The 13,789-nt window shown below is 36.2% G+C and overlaps 1 protein-coding gene across 1 annotated transcript in view; it reads left to right on the forward strand.

The window, feature by feature from the left end:
* Positions 1-13,789, forward strand: part of DOK6 (docking protein 6) — a gene marked incomplete at both ends in the record, with an annotated part of 244,232 nt that overhangs the window by 124,144 nt on the left and 106,299 nt on the right. Inside the window, one exon of the mRNA XM_080338878.1 lies at positions 199-313. Coding sequence (XP_080195004.1) covers positions 199-313 — 115 coding nt within the window. The remainder of the gene's footprint in view (positions 1-198; positions 314-13,789) is intronic.

Below are 13,789 nucleotides of genomic sequence, written 5' to 3' on the forward strand. Positions count from 1 at the left end.
ACTTTTTGATACATTTTATAGAAAGTTTCGCAGCTTTAGACTCTACTTATTTATGTAGTTTTATCAATTAAAAAACTTATAAATGTAAATAGCCTTAGGGGCAAAACCATACATTATAGTAAAAATTGAATAGTTATGGTTAATATTGTTATTTGTAGTATTTATACTCTGACCTAAAATACTTTTCTTTATTTTAAGGTAACTGAGCTGCACAACATCAAAAACATAACGAGGTTGCCTCGAGAGACAAAGAAGCATGCAGTGGCAATTATCTTTCATGATGAGACGTCAAAGACATTTGCGTGTGAGTCAGGTAAGCAATTGGTACTGCATCTCTAGCTTGAAGAAATCAAGTTACACATCAAAGTATTGCTCAGATGAATTAACTTAAAACACCAGATAGAAATCCTTAGCTTGAAGGTCTCTGTTGTAAACAGGAAATTAGGAGTTTGGGATTTACATTTTTGGGGGGTTGGTAGTTTTTTTCATGAGTTGGGGTTTTTTGTTTTTTGTTTTGGTTTTGGTTTGGTTTGGTTTTTGTTGGGTTTTTTTGGTTGTTGATGGTGGTGGTGGTTGTTTGGTTGGTTGGGTTTTTTTATTTTACTTTGGGAGGTGTTGGGAGTATTGCACATCTCTTTCTTCCATTACTTATCTTCGACAGCATGCAGATGGTATAAAGACCAGAGATTTTCAGCTAAACTTGGAAAATTGAGTAAAAAATAACTGTGAAATTTTTATTAAGTCAAGATGTGAAACATTCTTTTACCAAGTTTTGCTATAGGCACTTACTAAAGTAATAATTATCATGCCATTGCAAATAAGAGGTAAATACCAGCTAAACCTCAGGATATTGTAAAGCTGGATGTCAAGCAGTCTGTGATTTGAACAGCTACATGGTATAATGAATGAGTTGAGAACAGACTTTAGCATCATGGTACATAATGACAGGTAGTTACTTGCGAGACACTGAACTCTGCACTATTAAAGTGCACTGATTTCTTGTTTGAAAATGCAGTTATACATATCTGTGCCCTAGGGTATATTTTCCCTGAAAAAAAAAAAAAAGTTTTTAAAAAGAATGAGTAATTTTTTAATCATAATATTTCTATCTGTTTAGTGATGTTTTAAACTGTGCATTTTAAAATTATATCTTAAGATTATCATATCATATAATAATAATCATATAATCTAACTTAAATACAGTGAAACAAAATTCAAGAATTGTGAAGGAGGTAGGTTAATAGTGTGTAAGGTCATGAATTACGTGGATTGTGGATTTTGGATCAAGTACTGCAAACATTTATATGTACATCTCATCACAAAATATGGATTGACAGACTTTTGTTTATTAATTTAAATTTAAAAACACATACATAGAAAATCTGTGACTTTCTAGGATCATTTTAACAGATTATTAGATAAATAGTTCAAAATAAAGACTTTAATTTCTAATGTGTATAACTAATAATGACTCTATAACATGTTTAATAACCAAATAAAAACATTTTAATTATATTTCAACAGCACAGTAATCTGTTCTACAGAAACTTTTTCCATTTGCCTACACATGTGTTCCCTGTATTCTCTAATGAAAAAAGATCTTATTCCTTCTGTAGAAATACTATGGTGCAGGTATATTTGAAGAGTGACAGCAAATCGTAACTTCAGTATTCTTTCACCAAAAAAGGGCAAACCTAAGAAAATTCAGCATGTCTGGCCCATTCACCCTTTTCTTCTGTAACAACCATGATTCAACCCATTAACCTTGAACCCAGTTCTTTATATAAGTACCTTAAGGTTCTAACAAGATGAGAGGTATGAGGTACCTTACCTTAAGGTTATGCTCTATGCAAAAACATGTTTTGAGTGGATGGAGCCTTGGGTGAAGTGACAAAAACAGTGGGGAGCTTGTGGGCAGAGACCAAAGGGCAAACTGACACAGGTGGTATTGTAGTAGGTGTCTACTGTAGACCTTCTCATCAACAAAGGTTCTTCACCCAGAGGGTGGTGGAGCACTGGAACAGGCTCCCCAGGGAGGTGTCACGACCTCAAGCCTGACATTGTTCAAGAAGAGACTAGACAATGCCCTCAGACACATGGTGTGAACTGTGGGGTTGTCATATGCAGGGACAGGAGTTGGACCCTATGATTCTGTGATCCTTGTGGGTCCATTCCAACTCAAGACAGTCTCTGATTTGAAGATGCTATGATCTGCCTTCTCTGTTTAGTGGCAATGGTTTCTATGGGACAAGACAATGCCTAAACTTTTAACAACCTCATGGTGTATAGGGATGTATGCACTGAGTTTATGGTCACAAATCAGGCCACTTTGGTTAATGCAATAATACCTCTACTAACACCTATTATTTTCCATGACTTCAGTGGGAAAGAACCACTCAAGTGGTTTTGACTCAGTCAAAAATCTTCAAGAATCAGAGCTGCTTGACCTTGAATTATTTAGGAACCCAAAGTTTCATGATAGCAACATTTTTTCCAGCATGGAGTCTCTAAGTATACAGAAGGAAGTACTTAGTTTCCTATCATCTTGACCTCCAGGGGCAGATCAAAGGACAGTAATGCTGTACACGTTGCAAAAGGTCTGCTGAGCATAGAGTCAATAATTTCTTGGAAAGGAGGAGGAAGCAATGTTCAAAGCTGAGCTGGTTTTATATTGGACTGAACAATGTGAGGCACAGGTTTTGTCAGAGTTGTACCAGGAAGTGTTTTGAAATAACCATATCATTTTGGTTTTGATATAATGAGCTGATATATTTTTTTTCTGTGCAGTCTAAAAGTCCATGTGATGAAAAGTAGCACATTTTTCTGGTACTTAGCTTTCTTAATTATGGAATTAAGCACAGTAAGATGCTATTCTGTTTTCAAATAGGTCTCTAAAGATACGGAACACTTCGGTCCTCCCCAGAAAACCTGAAAGCTGTGATACCAGCCCACTGAGTGTGCAAGCTGGGAGCCTATGAGTTTTTACTGAAGTTCCTCCAGATTCTAGGCCCTCAGTTTCCTTAATGTCTTCAAGTCAGCCACTGGCAAGTCTGAGCTCTAGAGGGGCTGTTGTCCCCATATTTCTGTTAGGATTTCAGCGAATTAGTCATCTGAGGAGCCTCCGATTTTTGGTAGTCCTCATCTGCTAATGAGTATATTTTGTAGAAAAACAAAATTCCTCCATATGCTTTTGTTATCATCTAGCTGTTCCCATCACTACAAGCAATGTTCCCAACATCTATAACAGCTGTAGAAATCTGTTCAATTCTGAAGCTCTATTGAAATATTTTGAAGAGCAAACCAGTCTCTGATATTCCAGTTCCCTAATTAAAAGCATGGAGTAACAAGTCTTTAAAGAAGAATTATCCCTCTTCAAGGAGAGAAGGAAGCCAACTGCTGTCACTGTATCTCTTTCTGACATCTGCTGTAGTGGGCAGAGTCTTGTGACTTTGGTGGTTAGCAGGAAACATTTTCAAATTGTCTCAGTTACCATCAGAATTGTTTCAGTGGAAGTAAACTTATGACAAGTCGTGGCTAAATAAATAACATGAAAAGTGGTCTGTAACTCAGACTTAAGACAGACTCTAAAGTGAAAATTCTTCTTCAGACCATGTGAATTTGCTACCATGCTAAGGTCTTAGTTTCAGCCTCTCTGAAAACCATGTGAAAGTTATTGCTGTTAAGCGAATTTTAACTTTTTTATTATTATTATCAAGAATCTTGAAACTGTGAGTTGCTTTAGAAACAGAGAAATGCAAAACTCTTGGGTTGCTAACACATTGAGACTTGACATAAAGTTTGCTCAATGTATAAGGAGATTAAACGGAAGAACAGAATACTGTGAAGAAAAATGAAGCATTTTGGGGAAATTGAGTTTATTTAATCCAGCATAATAAAGGTTAAAAAGATCTTACTGTTGTCTTTTAAATACTTACAGGAGATAAAAAAAGGGAAAGATTTTGAGATACAATGTGACCTTATCACAAGAACAAATACAGTATATACGCCCAGTCTCAGTCTGTGTTGCAATGACCATTCAGGAGCAACATAGATTGAAAATTTAGAGGAAGATTTCTAGGAGTTAAATCAGTGAGGTTCCACACAACCTTATAGAAATTCTTCCCCATTCCCATGTGGGTTTTGTTTCAGTTTCTTTGGTTGGTTGGTTGGTTGGTTTGGTTTGTGGTTTGTTGGTTTTCTGTAGTCCACAGTATATTATCAAGCAAATGGAGAACTTCTTTTAACCCTGGATGCTTGCTATTGGGTTTGAGGTGCTGTCTTTCCCTAATACCTTAAAAAAAAAAAAAAAAAAAAAAAAAAGAAGCTGTTGGGGTGGGGTTTGTTTTGTTGTTTTTCTCGGGGTTTTTTTTCAGGTAAGTGTGCTGGCTTTGTGTAGATATAGCTATGTTCAGACGCGTATCTATTGTGAGCTCTTCTTGCAAGCCTAATGTCTGTAATGTGACAGTATACTTAAGCGTCTGCACTGAGAAAGACATTATGACATGCCCTGTAAACTCTCTCTAAATTTCTAGATATGATGCAGTGAGCAATGGTGGCTATGCAGGACAAGCAAGAAAATAAAATTGGTGGCCATGAATACTGAATAAACCTAGGAGTTTATGGTTATGGAATTTACTAGCATGGCAAGGATTGTGCCTAGCTTTCAAGGAATGAAGTTTCTGGGTTGTACTAGGACAGTGACAGACCATATTGGAGCATTATTTTTCTTTTAGTGATGCGGGCACAATATTAATTGTTACAATTCCCTGGCTCTTTTAGGACCAGTGGACCCACCAGCAGAGGTTCGCGTAAAATTTATTTTTATTTTTAAATGACAGAATATGAGGAAAACTGATGAACTTTTAAACCAATTGACATAGTCAAATTGGGGGTTGTCAGTAATATGGATTCAGAGACAAGAGACAAAGTGTATTAATGCAGAAATGTAATTTTGGTGATTTGAGTATAGAAAAAGTAAAGGGGCAAAATCACAGAGAAGTCTTAAAACCGCAACTGTAAAACAAATGCAGACATCCCCCAAGATACTGACATTTGTCTGGCTTCTCTTCAGTACAATGCCCTAGTCTGTATAGAAGTAGATTAATAGAAGTGGTTCATTTCTTTCCAGGCATGCATGAATTGCAGTTCTAGAATTGTTGCAATCAAGAAACATCTTCACTATTTTTAAGAGGTTATGCTTTGGCATTCCCTCAAAACTGCCGCTGTACAAGTCATGGAGAAAATACAGCTGGAGTATTCGTAAAGTCAATCAGCTATTCCATTTGAAACTTCTGGTCTAGGGGTTTATCTATCATTACACGATATTGATATACCTTAACTGATATTAGTATTTTTGCAGTTATTTTGACCGAATCTACCATTTGAATTTATTGAATTCTTACTCCTGTGATGATTACCTTGATATATCTCTTACATACATCTGTAGCATAAACAGTATTTTTCTTCTATATTCTTATGCTTTCAACTTTTTCTGAGTGCAGTCAAACTGTGATAAGTAAGTCTTGTTATAACTGAAAAAAAAAAAGGTGTTTTCTTTTTGTTGAAAATGACAGGCTGTTGGTGTCAAGTGGCAATTTGTTCAGCAATGTGGTTTTTTTAGTTCTGTACATATTTTTTCCTTTTAAATACATTTTCGTCATTTGTTGATTCATTTTAAAAGGCACAAATTCAATTCATTTTTGTAGTGAATATCTTTTGGGCTATTGCCAAATTACTACTGATTATGAGCTGGGTTTTTCTCCTTTATAGTTTTCTGAAGCAAAAATACTCTGTGCTTGAAGAGTTTGACAGATGTCATTTCACTATATCCTTTGACAGCTAAGAAACCTGGAGGTTTCGGATTTAAATCGCAGTGAAACACTGAGGTTTTATTTTTACTAACAATAGAAATGGCAACATAAGTTTTAAAATCAACCGATTTAAAGTTCCCATTTTCACTGTTCTGTGAGTTTGAAGCTCCAGGATCATGGAGGTGGTGGAGGTGAAGAACAGCTTCCCAAATACAGTTTTGGTGCTGGAGAGAGGAATACAAAGTTCACCTTTGGCATGCAGAAACTAAGTCCTATATAGCTGAAAATATTCTGAAGGGTGGTGTATTTCTCAGTTAAAGTCACAGTAGTTGTTATATGAAAATTTATGACCCTGCCTTTTCTACTTTATGTTTGTGATTGGTTTTTTTTGCATACTGAAGGGGCCTTCTGCAGAAAGCATGTGGTTCATTGGTGGTCGGATGCGTGTTTGCTCTTCTGCATAAGCCACAATATTTTGAGATTCAAGCAAGAGAGTGAAAAGACAGGCATTGCATCCAGTTAAATACGTTGCTCTGGATTCTTATGTTCTCCTTTTTTGGTCGTAATATTTGAAACAATATCCACTTTTAGGGCAAAGTTCAGTCTGAGTCATGGTTATAAATGTTATATTCTAAGATTAATATTTAGGATGTAGATATTTTGTCCTAGATATATAGTTCCCTTTTCATAAATAATTACTTTTATTTCTTATTTTTTCATGTTTGCCTAAAGATATGCATCTTTATTCTGACTTTAGCATTTATAAATTAGAAATATTTGGATTTTGCTCTCATTTCTCATAGTTGGTTGCCTTTCTGTTGGTCCTCATTGTTGTGTGGTTATCTGTCTGAACTACGCTGTTACACGTTTCTGACAAACATTGATAATATGTGTAACTAGCAAATGGGAGGAATGCAGAAAATACCACCCTATATTAAGGTCATAGCCACTGATGGAACAGGTACTACACAATTACTTTCCCTCATTTTCAGCCATGCAAACCATTCTGAAATTAATTAGCATTTTTTAAAAATACATATTCGAGGAAGACAAACTCCTTTTTTGTGTGTGGTTTTTGGTATGGTTTGGTTTGGTATGGTTTGGTTTGGTTTGGTTTTGGTTTGGTTTGGTTTTAGTAGAATTGCCAGCTGCTAAATTTGAAAACAGTAGACACATAAACTGGACATCATCCCTTCAGTACTTGTCCCAGCAGGTCCCTGAGCTGAGAACGCTGCTGTATTCTCAGTTTGTAGGGCAAATTGGAAATAGCAAGGAAACAAGGTTAACTTCTACCTTAGCAGAAGAATGCACAGGCACTGTAGAAAAATGAGCAGGAAAACTGTAAGATTTCTGAATGTGTAAATCGAAAAAGGTAAACTTAACCCTAAATTTAAGGCTTTGAAAGTCAAAACATTTGAAGTCTGAATTTTCTTCTTTTTTTCCCTAAAGTTTTGTTACACTGTTGTGTGTATTGGAAGTATCATAAGCATTCAGTTACCCTTGTTGTTCATATACTGTAAACTTCTCTAAACACTATTTACTAATGTTTAACATAGTGTATCTAGATAAGTAGTGCAATTCTGCATTATTCTTTCTTCCTGGACAAATATACTGAAGTGCGGGCACTGTATGTGCACTCCTTATCACAGTGTTACCCAAGGGGATTGAAATTTATATGAAATATAAACTGTCCCCATAGGAACAAAAGTCAAAGATAGCTAAGGTAATAGTGAATCATCCATTTTAGAGTGTGTGTAGGACTTCACAAGAGTAAAAGAATAGGAAAAAATCTTCCTGCCTGCAGAGGCTGAACAATTTCTGAAGGTAATCAGAAAGCAGCAAGCAGATTTCGGTTTCATCTTGTATATGCTGCAAAGTCAGCTGAATTTTTATTTTAGAGAGACTAGGAGAAATACATGAATCTCTAAGTGTTTGCCCTAGAAATTCAGCATATAGTAACCTTTTCCAGTAAGCAGAGTAGAAGAAGGTTAGTGATGGTTAAGTCCAGGGTGTAGCATACGAGGGTATGTAATTGATTATTGGACGTTCATAGAAAGTTTCATAATTGCTTCCTGTTGTTTTTTGTTAGTTTTTTGTTTGTTTGATTTTTCATAAGCTGCTAAACATCTGATGAACCTTATCATATCTGCACTCTCCATGTTTTAGAACAGAAGGAGGTCTGTATAAGTGTGATGGCACAAGTCCATAAAAATGCAGTCTAAAACCATGGTCTAACATTTGGCTTACAAGGAAAAAAAAAAAAATATTAGCTTCTGACTGTTTACCTTAAACTGAAATCTACAATTAGTGGTACTTTGTGTACCTATATATGACAAGATTTCTTCATTTTCCCATTTTGAGATTCTTAGTGGATTTGAAAAATGCACTGTCATAAAGAAGTGCTAGTCCTAGAAAACAAAGGTTTGGAAATACTGTTTTATCCTTTGTATAAAACATGGCATAAATGAATTTCAATGACATTTAGGATATTTTTTAATCGTAGTATAAGTGTGAAAGTCCAAATCTATTTCTTATCATGTAAACATGTTTATTAAGAAGGTAAGACAATAAAGCATTATGTATTTGAACGTCTTCATGCTATGTATCCTACAATGTCCTACACCTTGCATTTAAAATATTAGTCTGTTTTACACTGCCAAAAGGCATTCACGCACAATAATAAAAGTATTCCTGAAAACCATCTCAGAATCTTGATTAGTTTTATGCATAATATTGCTCATATTTTTAGTTATTAGCAGTTTGCAGAATAGGGAATGGAAATGCAGCTTCATTAGCTGAATGGCAGATGTGACAAAGCCTGCAAAAGAATCTCGAATAGAGAGTTTGGAGCATGGATTTGCAACTCCTATTACCAGGAAGAAATGTGAAATATTTAAAAAAAAATATGCAAAATAGAGAAAAATTCCTCTTTCTTCCTCTTCATCCACTTATTTCTGATCTAGCCAGATGCTTGTATTCTGTGGCCATACCTTGGCACTCATGAGAGGAATTGCACAGTTGTCTTTACACACTACCTGAGAACAGATGAACTATGTTCCAGAGCAGGAGTAAATCTATGCCTTCTTCCTTCTGAAAAAAAACACTCATTCAAATTGTTGCATATTTTATATAATGCAGAAACTAAAACCTCTCTAGAGCTGTTTTTTAATGTGTTCTTACATGTGGGAATGATAATATGAAACAACACGTTGGGTTCTATGAGGGTGATATTTGCAAGCAAATTTAATGTTTTCTTTTAAAAAGACCTTTAAAACATCTGTGTTAATAAGGACTCTGGTGTCTGTAAAATAGATCATGATAAATATTTGTCATTTGACATGAAGCAAAGTAATTTCTTACTTGCTTACCACAATACAAAAGGCTTTAGGATATTTTCAAAACTTTGTAACTTAAGGGGTTTTTTTTCCTCCTACCATTTAGGTTATTAGGTGTATTACCTGGATTTGAATTATTAATAATGACTGCATTTGAAATGATGGTCTGTTTGGCATTTAACCAACTGTGACCAATCAAATTTCATTATCAGATATTACAGAGCAATATCAAGTAAGTCTTAGCATGAAGAAAAAAATGAAGAAAACAATCATTGTCTATATTTATGATAGAAAATAAGGTTTGAAGTAATCTTGGGAAGCCTCCTTGTCCTAAGGAATATAAGCTATACCTATTTCTATGTGTATATGTATATTATTGTATATGTGTGTATCATTTCTGGTACATTGTGTCTTCTTGGATTAGGTTTTTTTGGATGTAATTAAAGGAAACAAAAATTTATCAGGAGGACTCAGGTTGAAAAGAGAATGGCATAGCATCATATATTTGAAAACAGAATAAAAACCTGTCTTTTCGATCTTGGTTAATCGGTCCCAGCTGTATTACGCATATGGTAGTCTTTAATTTAATAATTTGTTTTAGGCCCCTCTGCCCTGGTAAGTACTTTGGAAGAGAAGTGAATGAGACTTTGCATTTTAAGAAGTTTTTTGTAAAAACAGGAAAAATGGATTTTATTTCTTTCCTAGGCTTATCCTTTCTAGCACCTAACACTACAAAATGCAATAGTGTACATTTGTATAGTTTCAAATTTACTACTGCCTGTGTTCTAAAGACTGCAATTTTAAAACATTTTTTAAAATGTTCTTGGAAGAAGGAAATTCAAACAAGATATTTTCCTTGGAAATTCAGGCAGGACTCCAGAGCCTGATTACTGTTGTGTAGCTATTATTCCCCAGACATTTAGGCTTCTGACCCCCATCAACATGATACAACTGCCTTTGATGCTGAAGTCATGGTTTCTTCAGCAGCCTGCCAGGCAGACAGGCAAAGAGATGGGTAGATTTTTGACAGTGCATTTAGGTCTTGATGAATCTCCACTTAGTCAGAAAAATCTAACCAGCTCTAAGAATAGCACACCTCAAAACGAATCATCACTGCCTTGAGAGTTATTCTTTAAAAACTTGCCGAAATGTTACCACTGTATTAAAATGTGTCATCTGCAAAGGGTTATATTTTTCATTGTCTAATGAAGAGTCAATAATTTTTTGTTGTTGTTGTTATGTCTTCATACCTAGATATAACCAGTCTTGGCCACAAGCCAGCTCTAGTCTGTAAATTGTGCAGCTTTAATTTGGGAAGGCATCATTCCTCTGCATATTTCCCATGCTTCTCATTAAATGACAATATTCACACTGCATTGTCAGATAAAAGAAATCTGCCTTACCTCTATTTCCAAAATTTCCAAACCTACCTCTATTTTCAACATTCATATCTAAGACACAGAGAATGTGGTTATGTTGTAGTGGTTTGACCCTGGCTGGCCACCAGGTGCCCACCAAGCTGCTTTCTCACTTCCCCTCCTCAGCAGGACACAGGGAGAAAATAATGATGAAAAGCTCGTGGGTCAAGATAAGGATGGTGAGATTGTTCACCAGTTACTGATACACGCAAAGCACACTTGGGGAATATTAACTTAATTTATTGCCAATTAATAACAGACTAGGATAGTGATTAATTAAAAAACAAAACTAAAAGCACTTTCCTGACAGCCCTCCCTTATTCCCAGGCTTAACTTCACTCACAGCTCTTCTACCTTCTCCCAACCAGTGCAGGGGGACAGGAAATGGGGATTGTGGTCAGTTCATGACGTTTCATCTCTGCCACTTCTTCCTTTGCATGTTTTTCCCCTACTCCTGCATGAGGTTCAATGCCCTCAGACACATGGTGTGAACTGTGGAGTTGTCATATGCAGGGACAGGATATGGACTCGATGATCCTTGTGGATCTCTTCCAATTCAGGACATTCTATGATTCTATAGTATACAGTCCTTCACAAGCTTTTCCAACATGGATCCTTTCCATCCTTCCTATGGGGTGAAGTCCCTCAGGAACAGAGCGCTCCAATGTGGGTCCCACATGAGGTCGCAGGCCCTACCAGAAAACCTACTCCTGCATACACTCCTCTCCAAGAGCCACAGATCCTTTCAGGGTTCTCACCAGGTGGAGCTTTCTCCAGGGCAGGCCCACCTGCTGTGGCATCCTCCACGGGCTGTAGTGTGAATATCTGTTCCACCATGGTCATCCACAGGCTGCGGGGGGACAACTTACATCACCACGATCTTCTCCAGGGGCTGCAGGGACACCCAGAACACCTCCTTCTCCTTGTTCTTCTCTGACCTTGGTGTCTGCAGGGCTTTTTCTCTTTCATTTTTTCCTCCCTCCTTATCACACACTCCTGTGAAAAGTTTTTACTGTATCTTAAACGTGTTTTCATGGAAGTGCTATCATTGATATTGCTGATGAGCTTAGGTTTAGCCAGTGGTAGGTCCATCTTGGAGCTGGCTGGAACTGTCTCAGGTCAATACGGGGGCAGCTTCTGGTGTCTTCTCACAGAAACCACCACTGCAACACCCTTCACTACCAAAATCTTGCCATCTTAACCCAATACTTAAATAAAAAAATATTCATGCATCAAGGAACTGTTAGCGAATAAGCAAGTTTCAGATAATCCAGTGTAAACGTTTATCGCTTACTATGTGTCTGTATTGGTTTTTTGTTGTTTGTTTTGTTTTGTTTTGTTTTTTAATTGGGACTAGTATTATTAAGGCTCTTGATTTTTATGCATGTCTATTTACTTTATCACTCATTCAAACTCCTAATCCTTTCAGTCTGTTCCTCTGGAAAGTACTGGGGTGTCACTTACTCAGTATTAATATGCCAACAGAGAAGTACACAGCTTGTGGACTTCTAGATTGTTTCCTTTATTCCATTATTTCCACACCCTCCGCTCCCGCTTCCCAAAAATGTTCTGTAACAATAATAGACGATAATATTATTTAACTCATACCAATTGTCTTTGGGCATATTTCTACCTCCTTTCTCTTTGGAACTGGTGTAATACCTCACCTGCTCTCCACAAGTTTGCTAACACTGGCATGGAAGGCAGCTGTCAGCTGAGATAAAAGGGCTTCTGCTCATCTACATGGAATATAGGTCAGATCTCCTGGGATTTTTGAATACATATCACACTCTAAAATCATGTGACTTCTGTGGTTCCTGACCTCTCCTGAGAATAGCATACATTTAGTGACAGCACAAAAATTGTGACATTAATTTATAGATTGAATTTGGAGTATTGACAAATGATGTATGGCTGGCTGAGCCTAGGAAGAGTTCAATGAATAACATGATAATTTACTGCTCCAAACTGAAACACCCAATCTATTTTTCATTCTCTGTCACTATTCAGCTTGCATTACATTTGGCTACTTACAGTGTGCAAGGTGTATGAGATTGTTAGCAGGTTAACATTTTCAGGCCTTTGAAACACTTTCATCACTGAATGAAGACAAGCTGAGAAAGACAGCCTGTGTGAATGAGCACAGAGTTTTGTGTGCTACTAACGTGGACTTAACTATCTATTCAGCATGGGATATTCCACTTCATGTACAATTTAGGCATGAAAATTTTGGACAAATTTGTGCACATAAAAAGAAAATAATAATATTTAGTATTCACTGTCTATCCATCTACATAACAATTTGAGAGGTTGCTAGAAGTCCACTGGATGTTGCTATCAGCATTAACCTGGCCAAGTAGGCTGTTTAACACTCATAATGGCAGCTGCATTGGGGTGATTGGTAAAGCTGTTAAACTTCTATTTCACTGCTGGCTAGTAGTGAGAACTAAAGCAATTCTTAAGAGTGACCCATGTGTGTGTCTACTACAGGTATATAGTGGTAGAGAAAGCTTTATGTGACTTCGGACCACATAACCTTGTGAGATTTTCTAGAGTTGTCTCAGCTTCCATACCTGCAGAGCAGTTACTTAATACATTGTTACAGACCCTTCAGTTTTTTAATATGTTTGACAGTATTTTATGGGGAAATATACTGAACTATGACTTAACTTAAAGAACATAGTAAATACATTTTAGGTAGAAATAACTCTAAATTTAAATAGTTCAAATTGTTCACTATTTGAAAATACTACATCTATAACTTGTTATGTCCTTGAAATAAAAGTAGAAAATGTGCTTCTTTCAGAAAACTGTAAGATGCTTTTCAGGAATTACGTATGGCCTCACAGTCTCTGAGAGCAGCATACAAAATTTTCTCTTATCTGAAGAAGTATCCAGTCCTTTTGTGAATTTTGTACAGTACCACATTTGTCTTTTAAATTATTAACTCCTTCCCAGTAGTTATGCATTGTTTTTACAGTACTCTTATCAAGACTATATTTTCTGAGAGAGGCCTAACATTATGAAGTCCAGCATCTATTTTTTGAGATTTAACTAGAGCAGCTCATTAACCTCCAAAATAGGGTTCCTGTTACAAATATGCGACAGTTTATTTCATATAATTGTCAAAATTCTCGGATTTCAGGTAGATATGCAAATTAATCACAAATACACCAATTAGCAGAGATTTCAGGTTCTAAATAGTGTATTCCTATACAACTGAGAT

This window comes from Nesoenas mayeri (assembly GCF_963082525.1).
Source record: "Nesoenas mayeri genome assembly, chromosome: 2".
Taxonomy (NCBI): Eukaryota; Metazoa; Chordata; class Aves; order Columbiformes; family Columbidae; genus Nesoenas; species Nesoenas mayeri.